The 22,056-nt window shown below is 41.7% G+C and overlaps 1 protein-coding gene across 1 annotated transcript in view; it reads right to left on the bottom strand.

The window, feature by feature from the left end:
- Positions 1-22,056, bottom strand: part of SLC9A8 (solute carrier family 9 member A8) — a gene marked incomplete at its 5' end in the record, with an annotated part of 139,984 nt that overhangs the window by 41,576 nt on the left and 76,352 nt on the right. Inside the window, 2 exon segments of the mRNA XM_082856816.1 lie at positions 2,391-2,449; positions 17,452-17,532. Of these exon segments, the coding sequence (XP_082712942.1) occupies positions 2,391-2,449; positions 17,452-17,532 (140 nt within the window).

The raw sequence follows: 22,056 nt of genomic DNA, 5'->3' as shown, positions 1-22,056 counted from the left end.
TATTATTTAACTTGAAAACTAACATCTGTTGAAAAATAAATTTAATAATACCGAAGCATATAAAACTAAAAATAAAAGATAACCTTTCCTCCTCCTGCTCGGAGAAGGGATCATACAGCGTTCCCCAGGGCTGCAGCTGCACTCAGTGCCTCGGATCTCTGCTGTGGGGAATGTGGGCCTGGTGTTGAGAGAGCTTCTGCTTCTTTGAGAGAAGCTAGAAGTTCAAATTTTTATGTGAGGACTTCCCTGGTGGCGCAGTGGTTAAGAATCCGCCTACCAATGCAGGGGACACAGGCTTGAGCCCTGGTCCGGGAAGATCCCACACGCCTTGGGGCAACTAAGCCCGTGAGCCACAACTACTGAGCCCGCATTCCATAACTACTGAAGCCTGCGTGCCTACAGCCCGTGCTCCACAACAAGAGAAGCCTGCTCATGACATCGAAGAGTAGCCCCCACTCACTGCAACTAGAGAAAGCCCGCGCGCAGCAACGAAGACCCAATGCAGCCAAAAATAAATAATTAATTTTTTAAAAAGATTACAAATTAAGCAGTTTAAAATATTAAAAAAAATCCATGTGAAATTTCTAGAATTTTGTATAGATTAATAACATTTAAAATAAAGCTGGGGGCACAGTTCTTGAGGTGCTAACCTACTGTGTTCCCCCTTTGCCTGGCAAAGAAATAAAGCCACTCTTTCTTTCTCCTCCATGAAAAACAAAATAAAACAAAACAAAAAACTTAATGATTTTTTAATTGTTTTAAAATCGATTCCAATTTTGATCAATTGATTTTAAATCAAACAAAATGTGTTAGCAGGTGGTATTTACACATCAGGCTCTATCTAGTCTAAGAGTTGAGAAAGAGTGTACAGTCAGTTGCTCCTGCCCTAGAATGAGCCACTGTGAGGGGGGTTAAACTGAACCAGTTGCAGAAGCTACTGTGAGGGGGGTTAAACTGAACCAGTTGAGCTTCATACACAGCATGCTCCAGTGGGGCCTGCCTAGCCCCTTCCCCAGCTGAGGGTAGTTCTAGAAATATTCCAAGCTCAATGTACATTTTGAGAATTCATTTAATAAAATATATCCTGAATATTATTTATAACAGCTTCAAATTGTGTTTTACGTCAGACCATGAGGTTTGTTTTGCAAATTTTTTTTTTTTAGTTTACTTATTTCTTTATGTTTGGCTGCATTGGGTCTTCGTTGCCGTGTGTGGGCTTTGGGTTTTCTCTAGTTGTGGTGAGCGGGGGCTCCTCTTCGTTGCGGTGTGCGGGCTTCTCATTGTGGTGGGCTTCTCTTGTTGTGGAGCACAGGCTCTAGGTGCACAGGCTTCAGTAATTGTGGCTTGCAGGCCCTAGAGCATAGGCTCAGTAGTTGTGGCGCACGGGCTTAGTTGCTCCACGGCATGTGGGATCTTCCCGGACCAGGGCTCAAACCCGTGTCCCTTGCACTGGCAGGCGGATTCTTAACCACTGCGCCACCAGGGAAGCCCTGTTTTGCAAATTTATACTCTACAGTTCCACAGGTAAATTAATCCTCACACCTAGGAGCTGCGTCAAAGTAGGAAGGGCTCAAATGTGACACATTTTAACCATACAATTCTTTTAATATTTTGAAATGGACCTTATTTCCCTCCACAAAATCAGTTTTGTTACACACTTGTTAAACTTCCTACTCAATATAGATGCTCAAAGTTTAAGCTGAAACTTGAGTTTCAATTAGTCCTTGGACCTCACGCTCTAATGACCATTGTGTGAACGTAAGGGTGGGAACATCCACAAGTGAGGACAGCATGGTGTGGCAGAGAAAATATAGAACACATAGGACCAGAGGGTCTGGACACAAGAGCCAACCCAACCGCTCTCTAGCTCTGTGATGTTAGACATGTCCCAACCTCTCAGAGGTCACTTTCTTCATCTGTAAAAACGGGGATAATACGTGGTCAATCTACCTCCATGGTTGTCATGAGGATGACAAAAGCTACAGTATATAAAGCGTTCTGTAAGGTCTACAGTGCTGGGCAGATATGTCTTATTGGGCTCAGCTGTCAGAATGGAATTAGGAGCAATAAACATGTTTAATGTTAAATGCTAATTAGAGCCCTGTATACAGCAAGTTAGTCTAAGATTATAAAAATGCAAGTAAATAACAAAACATGGCATTGAATGCGCCTATGTTAATTTGAAAGTGTGAGATTTATGCTTTTTCAGAAAACTCAGATGTAAAGATATCAACCCTAATCTACCAGAAAGTTAAAAAATTAATGGGACAATATAAACTTCACTGACAGTCAAGGAATGATAAGAAAGCCACCATAATCAGTGTTACTAAACTTAAGAACCAATAAAAATTGTAAATATGTTAAAAAAAAGAACAATTGGGTAAACCTACCTTCCAATTTGCCAGTTTTTTAAACTCTATAATTTTTATAACTGCTCCCATGAGAATACCTAGAAGAGAAAATGTAAAGTTTAAAAAAATTTAAGATATAAGAAAGATTACTCAGGTTTATTATTCTAAAGAAACTGATTATTATTACGTCTCTAAATGGCATCTATGAATTTCTGCGTTTTACGTCTGAAAACATTAAGAATGGAAATTCGTGGGGAGTTTTATGAATCACGTGAGTTTCTCACTTGCATCTCAGTCAAACATACTATAAAGAAGTCCAGGGCTTCCCTGGTGGTGCAGTGGTTGAGAGTCCGCCTGCCAATGCAGGGCACACGGGTTCGTGCCCCGGTCCGGGAAGATCCCACATGCTGCGGAGTGGCTGGGCCCGTAAGCCATGGCTGCTAAGCCTGCGCGTCCGGAGCCTGTGCTCCGCAACGGGAGAGGCCACAACAGTGAGAGGCCCGCGTACCACAAAAAAAAAAAAAAAAAAAAAGTCTACAAAAATCTGGGGCTGGGGCTGGGGCTGGGGGGAGGGGTGAAAAAACTTTACAAAACAAGACCTAGGGATAGTTTGCCTGGCATGGAAGATTTAAGCATCTATCATTCTTGCTATATCCACTCATTTTCGATTGAAATGGCAGAAAGCTAAGTTTGCCCTGTACTACTTATTCCTACCGTTTTCAAAAAGGAATCCAAGATCACTTTCTCAGGCTCAGATGGTAGCTCTATGTAGAGTATTTAGTTAGAGTTAAAGCCCCAATGCTGAAAATAACCTAAAGTGAAAATTCTGTGAAATTCCTGGAACAAAACAGACCATCTTAGTTCAGGCATGTTTCCACAAAGCTGACAGGCTCATTACTCTCTCATAAAGAACCTACCAAAAATAATTCTCAAAGAAGCATCATGGGTACAATTTATGATTGCTCTGTTACTCACTAGATTAATGATTCTTAACCCTGTGGCCTCATCAGAATCATCATGGGAGCTTTTTATGAAATAAAGACACCTGAGCAGAACTTGGGATCTGCAAAATAACAATCTCTGGTAGGGGGTGATACAAAGCAAGGCTGAAGACCACTATCACAGATGCTTAAAGATAGACTTCCCTTTCAGACTGCCCTGGTGGCGCAGTGGTTAAGAATCTGCCTGCTAATGCAGGGGACACGGGTTCGATCCCTGGTCCGGGAAGATCCCATATGTCACGGAGCAACTAAGCCCGTGTGGCATAACTACTGAGCCTGTGCTCTAGAGCCCACAAGCCACAACTACTGAAGTCCACGTGCCTAGAGCCCGTGCTCTGCAACAAGAGAAGCCACTGCAATGACAAGTCCGCTCACCGCAACCAAGAGTAGCCCCCGCTTGCTGCAACAAGAGAAAAGCCCGCATGCAGCAATGAAGACCCAATGCAGCCAAAAAAAAGGACTTCCCTTACCCCTAGAGGGGAAGGAGCTTTTTCCCATCAACAACAGAAAGCTGACAAACACACCTTATTGGGTGGGGTGAGAAGAACATACAAAAACACAGAGGTTTATTAGGAAAAGAAGCTGCACTAACACTAATTGTCATGGGGAAGGAGGGGTTTGAGGTGAAGAGAGGATCAGTTAATTTTAACTTTATAAACCTCTCTACTATTTGTATTGTTATATATTAGTAAAAGACCAACAAAACTGTTTTTTTTTTTTGCGGTACACGGGCCTCTCACTGTTGTGGCCTCTCCCGTTGCGGAGCACAGGCTCCGGACGCGCACGCTCAGCGGCCATGGCTCACGGGCCTACCCACTCCGCGGCATGTGGGATCTCCCCCGACCGGGGCACGAACCCGTGTCCCCTGCATCAGCAGGCGGACTCTCAACCACTGCACCACCAGGGAAGCCCAACAAAACTGTTTTGATAAAAAGGATATAAGACGAAATAGGTCTGAGCCATAAAGGGAATCAATGATCAATGACATTTTCCGAACAGTAATTGTACATTCACTTCAACGTGGCATGAAAGCACTGATTCTAACCCCTCTCTAGAGTTCCCCAGTTGCTTTCTTTTTCTTATATTTTTAAACTGTGTATATATTTTAAGGAGTTTTCATACAATTTTTTATTAACCAGATAGTTCATGAATACTCTGTAAAATGTTATAAATAAGACAGAAGTCCCTTTTGATGAAATCCCACCCCTACTAGTTCTCTCTCTCCCTGCCCCAAGGTAACCAAGCATCTTGATAAGTCTGGGGACTATTCTACCAGACCCTTCTCTATGCTCTTACATATTTATATTTACCATACAGTACTAGGGGGTGTGTGTATGTAACACATGGCACACATGTGTATTTATATAAAACTTATGGTACTATAATGCATCTTTTTTTTTCTTGTTTTTGGCTGCCCGGCACGTGGGATCTTAGTTCCCAGACCTGGGATCGAACCTGTGCCCCCTGCAATGGAAGCACACGGGACCGCCAGAGAAGTCCTATAGCAGGTAGTTTCTACTACCTGCTATTTTGCTCAGTGTAATGATCAGGGGTGACTACATATAGATCTGCCTCATTCCTTTTTAACAGCTCTACAGCACAGCATAAAGATGCCACAGATTGAATAGACATTTCTCCAAAGAAGATATACAAATTGCCAATAAGCACAAGAAAAGACGCTCCACATCATTAGTCATTAGGGAAATGGAAATCAAAACCACAATGAGACACCAGTTCATACCCACCAGGACAGCTATAACTTTTTTTAAATGGAAAATAAGTGTTGGCAAGGATATAGAGAAACTGGAACCCTTAATACATCAATGGTGGAAAAGTAAAATGGCACAACTGCTGTAGAAATGTTTGGCAATTCCTCAAAAAGTAAAACAGAATTACCATATGACCCAGCAATTCTACAAAGGAGAATAGAAAACCTGTGCTCGTACAGAAACTTGTACATGGATGTTCATAACAGCATTATTAGCCCAAAGGTGGAAACAACGCAAATGTCCACCAACTGATGAATGGATCAACAAAATGTGGTATATCCACACAATGCAATGTTATCTGGCAGTAAAAAAGAATGAAGTACTGACAAATATTGCAATGTGTGGATGAATCTTGAAAACATGCTAAGTAAAAGAAGCCAGACACAAAAGACATCTTTTATGATCCACTGATATGAAATATTCAGAATTGGCAAATCTATAGATTGCCTTTGTCTCTATAGAGACAGAAATGGTTTCCTGGGGCTGGGGAGGAGAGTTTCAGGGATGATAGCTAAAGGGTATGGGGCTTCTTTTTGGGGTGATGCAATGTTCTAAAATTGTTGTCAAGGTTGCACAACTCTGTGAATATACTAAAACCCTGAACTGTACGTTTAAAACGAGTAACTTGCATGGTATGTGAATTATATCACAATAAAACGGTCACCCCACCCTCACCCCCGGAAGGCCAGATCGTATGGTTCCATTCATATGAAATGTCCAGAACAGACAAATCTAGAGACAGGAGGTAGGTTAGTGGTTGCCAGTGGAAAGGGGAGGGGGAAAATGGGCAGTGACTGCTAATGTGCAGAGAGTATCTTTTTGAGGTGATAAAAATGTTCTGGAATTAAGATAGTGGTGATGGTTGCACAACCCTGTAAATATACTAAAAAGCACTGAATTCTACACTTTAAAATTATAAAGTTTATGTTATATAAATTCTACTTTGCTGTTTAAAAAATTTTATTGAAGTATAGTTGATTTTCGCTGTCATGTTAGTTTCAGGTAAACATATATATATATATATATTTTTTTTCAGATTATTTTCCCTTACAGATTATAAAATATTGAGTATAGTTCCCTATGCTATATAGTAGGTCCTTGTTGGTTATCTATTTTGTATATAGTAGTGTGTAAGTGTTAATCCCAACCTCCTAATTTATCCCTCCCCTCCATTTTAATTTTTTTAAGTCACTATCTTTTTAATGTTCCCCCAATGATGGCTGTCTCCAACTGTTTGCCATTAACGGCTGCAGTGAACATGCTTGTATGTGCCTCTTTGTGTCTGAGTATCTCCCTAGAACAGATCCAGAGACAGTGAATGGCATGAGCATTTTTATCTCTGAAAACGTTGCCAAACTGTCCTCCAAAGTGGCTGTGCCGATTTACACCCCTTGCACCAAAGCATCCTCACCAACCCTGGAAAATCATCAGACTTTAACACTTCTGCCAGTATGAGGGGCAAGAAATTGTACTTTAAGGTTTTGATTTGTATTTACAGTCAACCTGCACTCAGTAATCATTCCTGATTACTAGGGAAGTTGGAACTTTTTTCATGATTTCAGATTTAATTTTTAAAGCTAGTGTTTTTCTGTGCTACTAAACCTCAACTTTCTTTTTCCTTTGTAAATGTACACCAAAAACGTTAATACTATGATCAATGCTTTTGTAATTAATACACATGAAGCAATTACATTTGAGAATCAGTGATTATTCTATTGCCTAAGCTTGTTTCTATATTATTATCAATGAGGCATTGGAAAGCTTTGTAAAATACAATATGATATTATTACTACTATTACTATTATTACTATTACATGAGTAATCCTTTTGAAATGTCCTAGGACTGAAATATGGTACAACATTAAATTGGCAAACTCCTCCTTTACCTTTTGAGATTGAGGTTAAAAGTTAGGTCAAATCAACCTAGTGTCCAGGAGAAATTAATTTATACCATACAACCAGACACCCTGGAAATAATACCCTAGATACAATTTTGTATATTCCTATCAGTTAAAAGAATATGAGCATGCACCTTCAAGTTACAAATTTTTATTTTATTATTATAAAAAAAGTGCTGCTATATTAATGTATTTTAAAATAACACAGGGAATTGGCTGTCCAGTGGTTAGGATTCCACACTTTCACTGCCGAGAGCCCAGGTTCAATCCCTGGTCAGGGAACTAAGATCCCACAAGCTGTGCGACACAGCCAAAAATTAATAAAATAAATACACAAAAAACAGAGATTGTAAGGGAGATTCAAATTAAATAGAAACGTAAGTTCTAATATTTCCTTTTGCCTCCTATGGACCTTCATACACACACCTCATTATGGATGCCACTGGATTAAGTTAAAGGATCAGGAGTAATTCATAATTATTTGTTGAGATCCTTCTCCCAGGATCTGTCAGGTTAAATTATTCTTACTCCTCAAGAGAATGCTCCAGGCAGGAAGGCTCAAGAGAGCCTCTTCTGACAGCTCAGGGCCAGCAAGTGACAGTGGACTGCTGGCTCCTGGGTGCCTTCTACAACCTCTGGACGATGAGACACAGGGAGACTGCACTACTGCTACGAACTGCTAACACCCTTCCCACTCCCAGGGTGCACTGCTGGTCTACCATTATCGCTGTAAAATACAAGTATTCCTGAATATGAATAGTACAGGAAAGTGCCTAAAATGTATTAAGTATAATAATCAGGTTACAAAACAATATGTAGAACATGATTCTAGTTCCCTTAAAAATATATGTATATATGTATATGCACACACATTTATTAATTTGCATTGTGTTAAAAAGAAACACACACACACACTGTGGTGCTAGGCACTGTGCTACTGTATACAATATACTTTATTTAAGCTCATTCTCACGATTACCCTACAAGGTAATAAACCATAATAATATAAATGATAATAATATTAATAGCAGCAGCTAACGGTTATTGATTACTTAGCAGGGAGGCATTATACTAAGTGATTTCTATGCATTGCCCAGTTAAATATCTGCAGTCCTATGAAGTGAAGGCTTTGTCACCTGCATTTTACAGGTGAGGAAACCGAGGCTAAGGACAAGCATCACTGAGCTAGTAAATTGCAGATCCAGAATTGTTTTAAAAATGAATTACTTTATTTTTTACTTGATTATGTAACAGATGCCTATGGTACAAAATTTGAAAGGTATAAGAGAGTATGCAGTGAAAACTTAAGTCTCTGTTCCATTCTTGTTTTTTTCTCCTTCCCGTAGACCACAAACGTTACCAGTTTCTTGGTTATACTGTACATTTCTGCTGAGAGTGTCTGTACGTTTAAAATTATATACATGCATATACATGTACATATAAAATAAATTTTAAAACAAATGGTAATACAGTATTTACACTATTTTGAATTTTTTTTAACTCACCACTACCTCTTAGAAACTATTCCATATCAACACATAAAGAGCTTCCTCACACTTTTTGTTTTGTTAGTGGCTGCAGTGTATTCCACTGTGCCATCTAACATGTCCCCTTGTAATGAGCGCTCAGGTGTTCTCCAGGCTTCTGCTATCACTGCCATTGCCATCTGAGTAAAAACATCATTCCACATGTGTGAGCGTATCCACAGACAAAACTCCTGAAAGAGGGGCTGCTGGGTCAAGGGTACAGGCATTTTTAATTTTGTAAAGAGCTCATCAGCTGCCTTCTGTAGTAGATGCTGTGAGGCTCGCCCACTCCCCTTCACTGGGCCCATCTGTGGGAGCTGCTGTGCGTGTTGGCTGCTAAGTGCTCACGGCTGTCCCCTTCTCCAGAAAACTGCCCTTAGCCGCTGAGAGGCACCTCATCATGGAAGCTGTGCCCGCCCCACACCAGCTCATAGTCAATGACTAACTGATGGGGGTCCACAAGTCCCACCCCCTTGGTTTAAGGAGAGACAGACTCTGCTGGGCGTTCTTGCCCCAGAGCCCTCCTGCTGAGGCTAGGCCAGGCCTACCTTGAGATCATACCCACCGTTTGGCTTTCTCCTTCCCTGGTCTTGTTGACTCCCTCCCTTACAGATTTGCTCCGGAAGAGCACCCCTCAATACATTACCTATCCCCAAACCCCTGTCTCAGATTCTGCTTTTAGGGAGCCAACCTAAGACCACTGGTTCCAGGAGTGGAGTGGTCAAAGGAAGCAAACTTGAGGATGGGGTTCTGGAGTTGGACCACTCAGCAGCTTCCGGGCAAAGAGGATCCCAACACTGCAGGTAAAATACTACTAGTCCCTCACCGGGGGTAGCAGTGCCATTGCTAAGACCTTCACTTGTGGCAGACTGGATCGGGACACTGGTGGAGGAGGCAAGGGCTCATGCAGTATCTCTGGTGTTAAAGAGGTTATGACGGAAATAATAACTGTAAGAAAAGTGGAATTGTGGTTGTTGCTGAGTGCCACCGATGCTCTGAAAAAAAGAAAACAAAAGGCCCGAACAATCACCAACTTTAAGCAAACGGTGAGAGTCAGAGGGCCTCCTTGGCAGCATTGAAACAGACCCTCATCTCCTGCAGCTGGAGTGCCTCTAGAGCTGAAGACTGGGCACAGGTCTTTACTGCAAGAGTGGCAGATCTTCAGAGAAGGCTGAACTCAAGATGATAAATCTCCTATGCCTTCTCCTAGCAGGTCCCTGATAAGGAAGAAGTGGGGCTCAGACATGGGATAGGGGTGCCTAGGGAGATGCACATGAGCACCTTTAACCCTCAGGTTCCCGTGGACCTTCTAGGCCTGCAGCAGTGGCCCCTACCACCCCATTGGAATACAGAGCTCCCAGGTTATTTCAAGATTACACAGATGCCCCAAATGAGGCAAGTGCCTTAGGTTAACTACTGCTTCCTGCATAATATAGTCCCCAAGGACACAGACCATATGGACGTTCCACAGGACAATACACTGGTCCACTACTGACATCATGCTAATGTACTGCGACAAGCATGAGGTGGCGAGGAGATGTCTTGGTAAGACGCGTATGCTTCAGAGGATAGAGTTTCAGGGGCCTGCCCATCTGGGAAGAATTCAGAGGTCAAGTGGTCTGAAGCACACCAAGACATTGCCTCCAAGTAAAGGAAAAGGTCTGCCCCTTCTACTGTAATAAAGAAGCACAGGGCTTCCCTGGTGGCGCAGTGGTTGAGAGTCCGCCTGCCGATGCAGGGGACACGGGTTCGTGCCCTGGTCCAGGAAGATCCCACATGCCGCGGAGCGGGTAGGCCTGTGAGCCATGGCCGCTGAGCCTGCGCGTCCGGAGCCTGTGCTCCGCAACGGGAGAGGCCACAACAGTGAGAGGCCCGTGTACCGCAAAAAAAAAAAAAAAAAAAAAAAAGGAAGCACAATGCTTGGTAGGTCTTCTCCAGGTTTTGGAGGCAATATATTCCACACTTGAGAAAACTATTCAACACTTCAACCCATTTATTGGATTTTGAGAGACTGATGGTTTTGAGTGAGGCCCAAAACAGTTAGCTACAGTTCAAGCAGCTCTGCTGCTTTCGCCATACGATCTGGCAGACCCCATGGAACTGGAAGTATCTGGTAGGAAGGGAGGCCGGCAAGCCCCAATAGGAGGGTCGCTCAGCATAAATCCCTAGGACTCTGGAGCAAGGTCATGCCATTTGCAGAAGAGACACATATACCACTCAAAAAACTCCCAAGGGAAAAACACGATAAAGCTCCTGGCATGCTGTTGGGCCGTGGTAGAGACAGAGCAACTGAGCATGGGACGTCAAGTGCCCAGGTGGCCAGAATCATCTTTCATAAGTTGGGTTGCCATACCTGCCGTCAGGCTAGGTGGGCCCAGGAGCAATCCATTTTAAGATGGAAGTGTTACATTAGCGATCAGACTTGTGCCGATCTAAAAGGCACAAGTATGCTTTACTTGTGGCCCAGACCTCTATGTCATCTTTAGCTGTTACAGCAACATCTCTCTCAGCTCAGCTCCTACGTACGGCCTCATGGGGAGCTCTTTAAGACCAGCTGACAGAGGAGAAAAAAAAAACCCACGCGTGGTTCATGAAACACTCGGCCAGCCTCTGATGTTGGCCACTTCAGCGTCTGTGCAATGGGCTCATGAGCACAGTAGCCATGATGGCAGACATGGAAGCTGTGCAGGGCCCCTACGGCATGAACTCCCTCTCACCAAGGCTGCTCTGTAGCCATTGCCACTGCTGAATGTATGACTGGAGAGCCACAGAGATCAACACTCATCACCTGGTGTGGTACCATCCCTTGAGAAGACCAGCCAACTGCATGATAGCACCTCGATTACATCAGACCCCTTCCATCCTGGAAAGGGCAGCAATTCATTCTGACTGAGGCTGACACATATGCTAGCACCACTGTCCCAGGGTCCATAAGTGTCTGAGCCACCAAAGTGGGATACTGCATAACAATATGTCAACAACATGTCAAACCAAGAGACTCACATTTTGGCAAAGGAGGTGCAGAAGTGGGCATGAGACATGGACACCACACGGTCCTATCCAGAAACTGCCAGCCAGCCAGAGTGGTAAATAGCCTCTTAAAAAAGAGCTGAGGGGCTTCCCCGGTGGCGCAGTGGTTAAGAATCCGCCTGCCAATTCAGGGGACACAGGTTTGAGCCCTGGTCCGGGAAGACCCCACATGCCGCAGAGCAACTGAGTCCGCGCACCCTAGAGACCGTGCTCTGCGATAAGAGAAGCCACCACAATGAGAAGCCTGCACACTGCAAGGAAGAGCAGCCCCCGCTCGCCACAACTAAAGAAAGCCCGCGCACGGCAACGAAGACCCAACGCAGCCAAAAATAAATAAATAATAGAAATTAAAAATAAAAAAATGGAGCTGAGGCACCAGCTTGGAGGTGACATATTGTAAGGAATGGCGCACTCCTCCAGGGTGCGGTATACTCCTGAAACCAGTGGCCATTATAGGGTGGTACATCCCCAACAGGCAAGCATGCGTACAGCACACAATGGGTACACCACTCACCATCACTCTCAGCGACTCACTTAAGAGTGGGGATTCCTGCTTGGAGGATTTCTGCTTCCTTAGCCTGAAACTTTAGGCTCGGTGGGTTGAAAGAACCTGGCTCCCAGAAGGGGACATTTCCACCAGAGTTCACATAGTAAGAGTTACAATGGCTACTGCCTGGTCACTTTGGGCTTTTTGTGCCAACAGACCAGCAGGCCTAGAAACAGGCTACCAAGGCTACCACGTTGGCAGGGGTGACTAACCCTGATTACCATGAGGAGACAGCCCTGCTACTACAGGATAGGGCAGAAAAGAATATAATTACTTATGTAATATGTTTTTAACCACAAATGATTTTTTGAAAATACTTTAAAATATTGTTAGCACATTTTGTTAGCTATAATCATAGAATCACTTACGCTATAATAAGGTGATTTTGAAATTCCAGTCCTTGATGCTGCTACCTATACTAAAATAGATACTCCAAAGATAGTATCCTGAAAGACAGAAGCCCTGCCAGGAAGATGAGAACCAGAGCTGTCTCTCTGTTTTCTGGGGAAATGCTGTTTATATATTTTGTTTTTAAGGTAGCTTACTTTTTCAGTGGAATGTTGTTCCTTTCTGTTCTGTTGAGAACATTTATGTGGCGAAAGAGGAAATTTATAGAAATCAGCCCAGATGTAGCAAGTTTCCAAATGTAATCCTTTAACAACCTTTCTTCCTTTAAAGTTCAGACTACCTCACTATTCTGACATACCTAATAGATTTAAGTATAAAATACAACTTTAAGATGAAAAAATGCTGAGCCAAGAGCGGATGACCATAAAACTAAGGAGAGTCAGAGCAGCTTAGCTACGGCAGCTAACGAGCAACAAGATGTTCCAAGAGTAAACTGTCACCTCTCAGCCATCTTTCCAGAAACACAGAGGCTAAAAGTCTGCGCTGGCGCTCTTCCCTGGAATGCGACAGCCCAGAAAATCCTTAGAGTCTAATGTGATCATTTTGTCAATGTGACAACCAATTTTGGCCTCTACCTCTGAGACAGCTACTCTAATGCCAACAAATGAATGCCTGTTTCTTCTCTAACAAAAATCAAAGTACCTGAGACTCAGGGAGAGTTCCCCATGGGACAGCTCAAGCTGCATCACAATTGGACTCTCACAGTCTAAAAAGTCAGGAAAGCTGTTAGAGTTATAGTCAGGATTCTTGCTTTAAGTTTTCTCTAAAAAAACCGTTTTTAGAACTTAAGTACAATTAGAATATAATCACTATATATATACTTTTTCCCAGAATTACCTTCAGTCAACAACTCAGGAACTGAGTGATTTTTTTTTCGTCTTCCACTCAAAACCCCCATTGACAAAAAGAGCCCTACTCTTAAAAAAAAAAAAAATTTCAATCCTTTGGTCAAAACAAGGAGTTAATATAACTAAAAGCACAAACATAGTTAAGCAGGTTATGACAAGGAAGCACATTTGTGTATTCCTATTTATTCAATGATTCAATCAAATCCAGTTATAAGTTAAAATACGGTTTTTCTAACTATCAGCAGTATTCAGGCTAAACCCTAGCATTTTGTAGTCAAATTCCATTCTTAACCCCATGCAGGCCTTTCCTCACTCTACGATAAAGTATGACTATTAAAAAAAAATTTATTCCTATTTTTGCTATATACAACAGAGGACAGTAGGCAGTACAACTATTTCATTTTCACTCCTTACCAATTTCAGCCCAAAATACATGAACAGTGAATCAGCACTATATGGCCAATAAAAATAAATATGTGAAATTTACTAATACATGGAAAGAACAGTAAAAAGTGAAGAACACAAAAAATGATTGAAGCTCAAACCAAGTCAAGTCATCTGATGGGCATGTGTGCGTCTACACATGGTTTGGAAGAGAAGGAAGCATGATAAAAAGAGCTGGTTGTCAATGAAAAGGACTTTTCTTCTTTATAGCTAAGTGTGAAAAATATATATATATATACATTTTTAAAAGGCCCGAACCACAGAATTCCCTAAGTATAGAAAGTATCTGAAAGCTTTGAACAAGGGCCAAGGAAATAGCTTTAGAACTTCATGTTGATACTATGCTTTTATAAAGAATGAAAAAAGTCTCAATTCATTTGAAAATACAATAAAATAGAAGAGCGGAAATGTGCTTTTTGAGTACAGATAGTCCTCTTCTATATCTACGATTTCTTAGGAACTCTGAATGCTTAACACAAAAGGCCAACAGTATCTCTAAATGACTGTGGACTAAAAAGTAACTTCTGGTTAGAAAAAGTAGGCTAGGAAAACTTACCCCTGAAAGAATGAAAACTCCATTTTCTCTGGCAGCTTCATCTAGATTCTTTTTTGGCACAAAAGTTGGAAATTCTTGAAACGGTGGATATCTCAATATTTTGTTACACTTTGCTCCAGTAGGAGAAAAAAGTTTTCCTTCCATTTACATAGCTTTATGAAATACAGAACTACTTTGACAGCTTTGTCAGCATTTCTAAATTTTAACCAAATGTCCTCTAATATAACAAAAAGTCCTTTCTGGACCCCAGTACTCTCCCTAGAAGTGCTCTTAGTATTCCAATCACCTGAGTTAGCAAATAAGTACTGAAAGCAAGACTGACTTTCCATCACCCACTCCCAAGCCCTAGCTGTATAGGCTACAGTTATTTGCGCAACATCAGCAAAGAAAGAAACCTTGTGGACGGACAGCCTTTGCTGACCCCCAGCACTGCTCCACTCCATGTCCAGTTCTGGGGTGGCCATTTGGTCAGACTTCATCCTACAACTTCTGGTGGAAGCAGGGGGAAGAGGAGGCCACCTTTCCCAGCGTGACTGCTACTGTAAGGACAGCAAGCCTGAAGCTGTCAAGTCTTACCATGTGGAGAGAGCCCGCCTGAGAGTGAAGCCAAAAGAAAGGGAAGCACTGTTGAGAATGGAGAAAAACGGAGTCCGGGAGACTTGATCCAGCGAAGTCTGAAGCTGGCACTGCCTGTAGGTTTTTTGGTGCCATGAGCCAATGGGTGTGCAACTCCACCCACACCAATATCTGTTTTCTTTGAATCATTTTGAATTGATTTTGTCCATTGAATGGAAAGAGTCCTATATCAGTTAAGATGTTTTCCTCTGCAAGTAAAAGAACACCTGACTAAAAATGGCTTAAACAATGGATGTTTATTATCTCATGTAACAGGCAGCCCTGAGATAGGTAGTTTCGGGGCTATCAATTCTACAAAACAACAGTGCAGTCAAGAATCTGGGCTTCCCATCTGTCCCCTTGGCAAGCCTCAGCATTCCGGCTTCGTCTTTGAGCCACAGTGATTGCAAGATGGCTACCAGTGCTCCTGGCATCACATCCTCATACAACAGCATCAAAGGAAGGGGAAATTTCTCTTTTTATCAGAGAGGAAAAATGTTTCCAAAACTCCTCACCCCAGCACACTTCCCCTCGGTCTCACTGGCCAGACCTGGGTTTCACACTGCCTGCTGCCTCCACCCCTTTGAAACAATTACCACGATGGAGAAAACCAGTCTTGACCTGGAGGAGGGGCCCACCTTCCTTGACCACACTGTGGAAAGACACGGGGTCAAAGCGAGGGTTCTGTTTTCATGGAGGGGGAGTGGGCCTTAGGTAGGCACACAACAATGTCACTGTAAGTCCTTGTACAAGCACTGGTGTTCAGTGACCCGCAGTTACTGGAGACGGTGAAGAACCTGACATTCCAAACCAAATGACAAGAACCACCACTTAAATTTCCATGTGCACAATACCTAAATACACACCAACTATAGGTCTTATTCTTAAGAAACTATGTAAACTGACTACAAAACTGTAACTTCCTTGCAGTGGCTTTTTAAGTCTTTACTGAATGCCCCAGAATAATAGGTATTAGCTATATAGGTTATTTTCGAGGTGCCTAATATCAGGAAAAGAATGCTAACAAATGATCCTCCTCTTCTTAGAGCTCTAAGGCTCTTGTTAACTAAGTTTGTTAGGATCTGCCAGGATGTGTAGCTGAAGAGACTGCTCAATAGAGAGCAGGAACTCTGAGTAAAATTGATTTCTAACTCTTTACTGAAGATCAAAATTATCCAGTGGTACATCTTCCTTAAAATATGGCATCACCTGGGGGTTACGGGACTGAAATGAGATGGCAATGTGAAAGCTCATACGCCAGAACCTGGCACTTAGTAGTACTGTGAAGTCCAGGGAAAATATAGGAGGGGCTGAAACAGAGTAGTAGGAATGCTGGTACTGGTAGGGGAAGGAGAATGAACAGTCTGATCATTCATTTCTAAAGCTAACCTAAGCTGCTGCTATATTGCGAAAAATACTAAATACTATATTAACCAGATCTAAGGCAAAGAAAATTAACTTATAAAGCACCAGTGGTGATAAGGAAAATTAAATATCATCAGTAGGCAAGTGGAAACTAGTAAAAGTAACTACAATATAATAGGCTGATGAAAGCTTTGGCTGGCCTCAGTGAAACCCTATTTACTATCCCTTAAGCTTCCCCACCCACATCTTCATTTTAATACTTACTGAAAAGTAAGGTCCCTGCTTCATTAACCACTTCAATGGACTTACATGTGAGGTCAACTGTGATTACAGTGATTCATACATTCTAAATAGAGGCTAATTATCTTAACAGTTAATTGCCACAGGAAACAAAAGAGGGAAATATAAGTGAGGTAGAATGGAATGCTCTCTGAAGACCTTAGATCTGACTGACATTAAAGTGAGCCATTCCTCCATCCTAAACCTTAAAGTGAGAGCCTCTTCCGGCTGTAAAATTCAGTGATTCTATGAATTAACTATCAATTATTTGCCTTAGTCGAGTGACAGCACAGCCTAGTAGTAGACCTTAGAATAAACAGTGTGAATGTTCATTTCCAAAGCTAACCCAAACCATCGCTATATTGGGAAAGAATTTCTAAATATACTAAACCAGATCTACAAGGCAAAGAAAACTTATAAAGTATATATAATTTTATATATAAAATTAACTTAAAAAGCAGTGGTGATAAGAAAAAAAAAATATCATTGGTAGGGAACTTGAAACTAGAAATAAAGTAACTACAATATAATAAGCGGATAAAAGCCTTAGATGTGCCCTGAGGGTGGTTCTAGAAGTAGAAAGGGCTCTCAAGTTGGATAGAGGGGCTTCTATGTGACCTTTAGGAGGTCATCACCCCTGAGCCCCCAATGTCCTCATCTGTAAAATGGGATCATAACACCCTCATGGCAGCTTGCAGTGACAATGAAATGAGCTCAGTATACACCACATCTCTTGTGGTTCCTAGCACTTTGGAGGCACTCAAAAAGTGGTATAGTTAGTGCTTTTATTATAAGATCACCAATAAGCACTTACCTAAAGAGACAACAGCAACGCTCTCTGGCAGGAAATGTAATCTGTATCGGATCAGTAGATGCACCAATATGATGCAGATAGCTGTGGGAAAAAATAAGACTTTTTTTTAAAATTATTTTTTTAACATCTTTATTGGAGTATAATTGCTTAACAATGGTGTGTTAGTTTCTGTTTTATAACAAAGTGAATCAGCTATAGTATACATATATCCCCATATCTCCTCCCTCTTGCGTCTCCCTCCCACCCTCCCTAACCCACCCCTCTAGGTGGTCACAAAGCACTAAGCTGATCTCCCTATGCTATGCAGCTGCTTCCCACTAGCTATTTTACATTTGGTAGTGTATATATGTCCATGCCACTCTCACTTTGCCCCAGCTTACCCTTCCCCCTCCCCATGTCCTCAAGTCCATTCTCTACGTCTTCGTCTTTATTCCTGTCCTGCCCCTAGAAAACAGCCCAACTTTGAATGATAAACACCAAGTCCAAGGCAGGGGTTATTTCTAGGAGGCTGCCAGGGAAATGGACAACTGACAATGACACAGTAAACTTCAGCTGTATTTTCAATTTCTTATTTCTTAACCAGGAGGTAGCTGCATGGTGTTCACTACATTTTCTCCATATTTCTTTACATGCCTGAACCAGTTTGTTTTCCAGTTGTTGAAAGAGCAACAGACATCTACCGCTATTCTAAGCTGTAAACCTTATACAACCACTTAAAATTATTCAAATTTCCCTGATTCTGAGAAATGATCCTCAATGGTGAGGAGGAAGTTAATGAAATCAATCACTTTTATGCAACTAGAGCTGCAACAGAATATATGTTGACACAAAGTATCTTGCCACATGATTGTTCTCTTTTAACGCAGAAGGAAGTAAGGGTGTTTTAAAAAACAGAACAAAGTTAATATTGGTTTGGTGATAAGAGCATCAGAGACCTGAAGATGGGGTGTTTGCTCCCCAGATGGGTACTGGGGCTCCCATTGGTTGAGGGCTTCCCATGAGCCAGGCACTGTACCGAGCACTTCCCAAACGCTGTCTCATTTGACCCTCAACACCCCTCTCTGAATGAGCTGTTATCACCACTACCTCCTTTGATTCAAGATAAAAGCGGAGGCTTAGAGAGGTCCCACTGCTGGTAGACGCCACAGGGTTGAGCTTAATTCCAACCCTGTGCCCTTAATCCTGGGCACCCACCACCTCCCTCCCTGCGGCCTTCATTCCTCAACCAGCAAAATAAGAATAATGTCTGACTTTCCTCACAGGGGTGTTGTCATGAAAGAAAAGAAACAGAAAGATGTAAAACTATTTGAAAGGAATACATATTTTTGAACAAAAAAAAAAGCACACTTTTGCATAAATAACTCCTAAATGTAATTTCAAGACCCAACTGTTAGTGTGCATGTCTTTTTCTCTTACTAGGCACCTAGGTGCTATGCCATCTCATCAATCAAAGTATTACCTTGATAGTACTAAAAATAAATGTGTTGCCTTTTTTTTTTGGTAAAAGGAAATGTTTAAACAATCTGCATGGCTGTGAACTGGCCACCCTCAGAGCCCACACTGACAAATTAGATTATCTTTAGTCCCACCAAGAAGCACCAGGTGGCCAGAGAAAGGAAACAGCTGTAAATACAGAAATTTTGTCCTCCTTTTATTCTGTGCTCTAAACTATCAATCTGTGGTGTTATTTTATTATAAATATTTAGCCTAGTTAGGAAAATCCTACATTAAACACTAACAGCAAGAAAAAAGTTCCAATGCATTAGTACATGTAACCAATGAGAACGCCTATTGCCTAAAAAGGCAGGCAGGTAAGCACATAAGTAGACAGAAAATTGATCTAAGGAGTGGAATCAGTTTCTGCTCTTTCTTTGCACCAAGCTGGATGAAAAAAGTTTACAGTTTCTTCTCATAAATCACACAACTATTTGCAGCTTTAAGAGCAAAAGAGAAAGCTCTATCAATGGAGAGAGCTACATATAAGAATGATCAATGCCAGGGAATGGTCTTCAGCTATAAAAAGAAGGAGATCCGCAAAGACAACCCATAGAATCGGAGAAAATATTTTTAAGTCATATGTCTGATAAAGGTCTAGTGTCCAGAGTATATAAAGAACTCTGACAACTCAACAACAAAAAGACAACACAATTTTAAAATGGGCAAAAGACTTAAACTGACATTTCTCTAAAGAGATGCAAATGGCCAATAAACACATGAAAAGATGCTCATCAGCATTAATCATTAGAAAAACGCAAATCAAAACCACAATGAGGACATCCCTGGTGGCGCAGTGGTTGAGAGTCCGCCTGCCCATGCAGGGGACGCGGGTTCGTGCCCCGGTCCGGGAGGATCCCACATGCCGCAGAGCGGCTGGGCCCGTGAGCCATGGCCGCTGAGCCTGCGTGTCCGGAGCCTGTGCTCCGCAATGGGAGAGGCCACAGTAGTTGAGAGGCCCACGTACCGCAAAAAAAACAAAAAACCAAAAACCACAATGAGAAACAAAAAAAACCAACACAATGAGAAAAAACTTCACACCCTAGGCTATAATTAACATAACAAGTGTTGACAAGGATGGAGAGAAACTGGAACCCTTGTGCATTGCTGGTGGGAATGTAAAATGGTGCAGCCTCTGTGGAAAAGTTTGGCAGTTCCTGAGAAAGTTACACATAGAGTAACCACTTAACCCAGCAATTCCACTTCTAAGTATGTACCCAAGAGAAATAAAAACATATGCCCACATAAAAACCCATACAAAGGGGCTTCCCTGGTGGCACAGTGGTTGAGAGTCCGCCTGCTGATGCAGGGGACACGGGTTCGTGCCCCGGTCCGGGAAGATCCCACATGCCGCAGAGCGGCTGGGCCCATGAGCCATGGTCGCTGGGCCTGCGCATCCGGAGCCTGTGCTCCGCAATGGGAGAGGCCATAACAGTGAGAGGCCCGCATACCGCAAAAGAAAAAAAAAAAAAGTACAAAAATGTTCATAGCAGCACTATTCACAATAGCCAAAAGGTGGAAACAACCCAAATGCCCATCAAGTGATGAATGGATAAACATAATGTGGAATATTATTCAGCCATAAAAAAGGAAGGGAATTCTGACACATGCCACAACATGGATGAAGCTTGAAAACATATGCCAAGTGAAAGAAGCCAGACATAAAAGGTCACATATTGTATGGTTCCAATTGTATGAGATATTCTGAGTAGGCAAATTCCCAGAGACAGCAGAACAGTGTCTACCAGAGACTGAGGGGACGGAATGGGGAGGGACTGCTTTTAATAGGAACTGGGTTTCCTTTTGGGGTGATGAAAATGTTCTAGAAGTAGATAATGGTGATGGTTGCCCAGTACTGTGAATGTACTAAGTGCCACTAAATTGTGCCCTTTGAAATGGTAAATTTTATGTTATGTTTATTTTACCACATACACATCCTTTTTCTTAAAAAAAAAAATGAGGTAGATACAAAAAGACTAACATGGAAAGATCTCCAAGACATTCTGTACGATGAAAAGGCAAGTTATAGGACCCCACTTACATTAAAACAAACTCCAAACTATATGTGCCTGTTGGTGTGTATGTGCTTACGAATGTACACATGTGTATATACACATACAAGTGCATGTTTTCAAGTACACTTGGGAAAAAACAGAGCAAGAAGGGACAAAAACTTCTGTGCCATATGGAGGGTATGAGTACAAATTAATGTTTCCAATTTTTCATGCCTGAAGTTTTAATTACAGAAAATATATTGAAACATAGGCATGTCAATTTTAACAACTCCATTAAATTTAATGGCCCATAAAATGTGTCAAATGATGCTAATAGTTAACTCTAAGTCAATAATAATGACTCACTATTGTCTCTGTGGAGTCAAAGATCAGCAAGGGTTAAGTGTAAGTCAACTGATTTCAAGCTTCTAAAAGTCAAAAGTAACCAGAGTTTTGGCATCCTTTCCACACAAAAGTTACAATTTCATTTGACCTGACTAAAATAGTAAACAAAAGTGGTAAATCTGTTCCAGGTTATGAGTTCCTGAAGTCTAGAATAATCTATGGACTATTTCCCGCAATTCACTAGTCTATATATTTAGTGAGCTGGCAAGTTACTTATTAACAGCCATTTTATTTTTCTTTATCAGATTTACACTGTTTGGACACATAATCACAAATAAATATACAAGATACTTAATAATTTGTTGATATACAAGAACAGAGGAAAAAAATGCCTTCAAATTTACTTAGAAAGCATTCCACTTTTCTAATGTATGCTGACCTACACATAAAAAGTGGAGATACCAACTCAACTGATTAGGTGAAAACTGAAACCATCTGACATCAGTATGACTCTAAAGTATAGGTTTAGGATCTGTTTGAAGAGAAGACAATCCAATAGAAATATTCAGCACTACTAAATACAGTTCAGCCCTTTTTGGCCTCAAAGAGGCCAAAAGTGGGCAGAATTTTGTCTGGATTAAAAAGCACATCATAAAAACCTGTTTTGTGATATCAGGCACAAGCTAATCCTAGACGCTCCACACCCTGAAAGTTACTTTGAAAGCCTTATCCTTTTCACCCTCTGGTGAAAAAAGTGATTACAAAACAGAAG

This window comes from Leucopleurus acutus, assembly GCF_964270905.1.
Source record: "Leucopleurus acutus genome assembly, chromosome: 16".
Classification (NCBI taxonomy): Eukaryota; Metazoa; Chordata; class Mammalia; order Artiodactyla; family Delphinidae; genus Leucopleurus; species Leucopleurus acutus.
The sequence above is the reverse complement of the archived record's forward strand: the minus strand, read 5'-3'. Positions and strand labels throughout refer to the sequence as shown.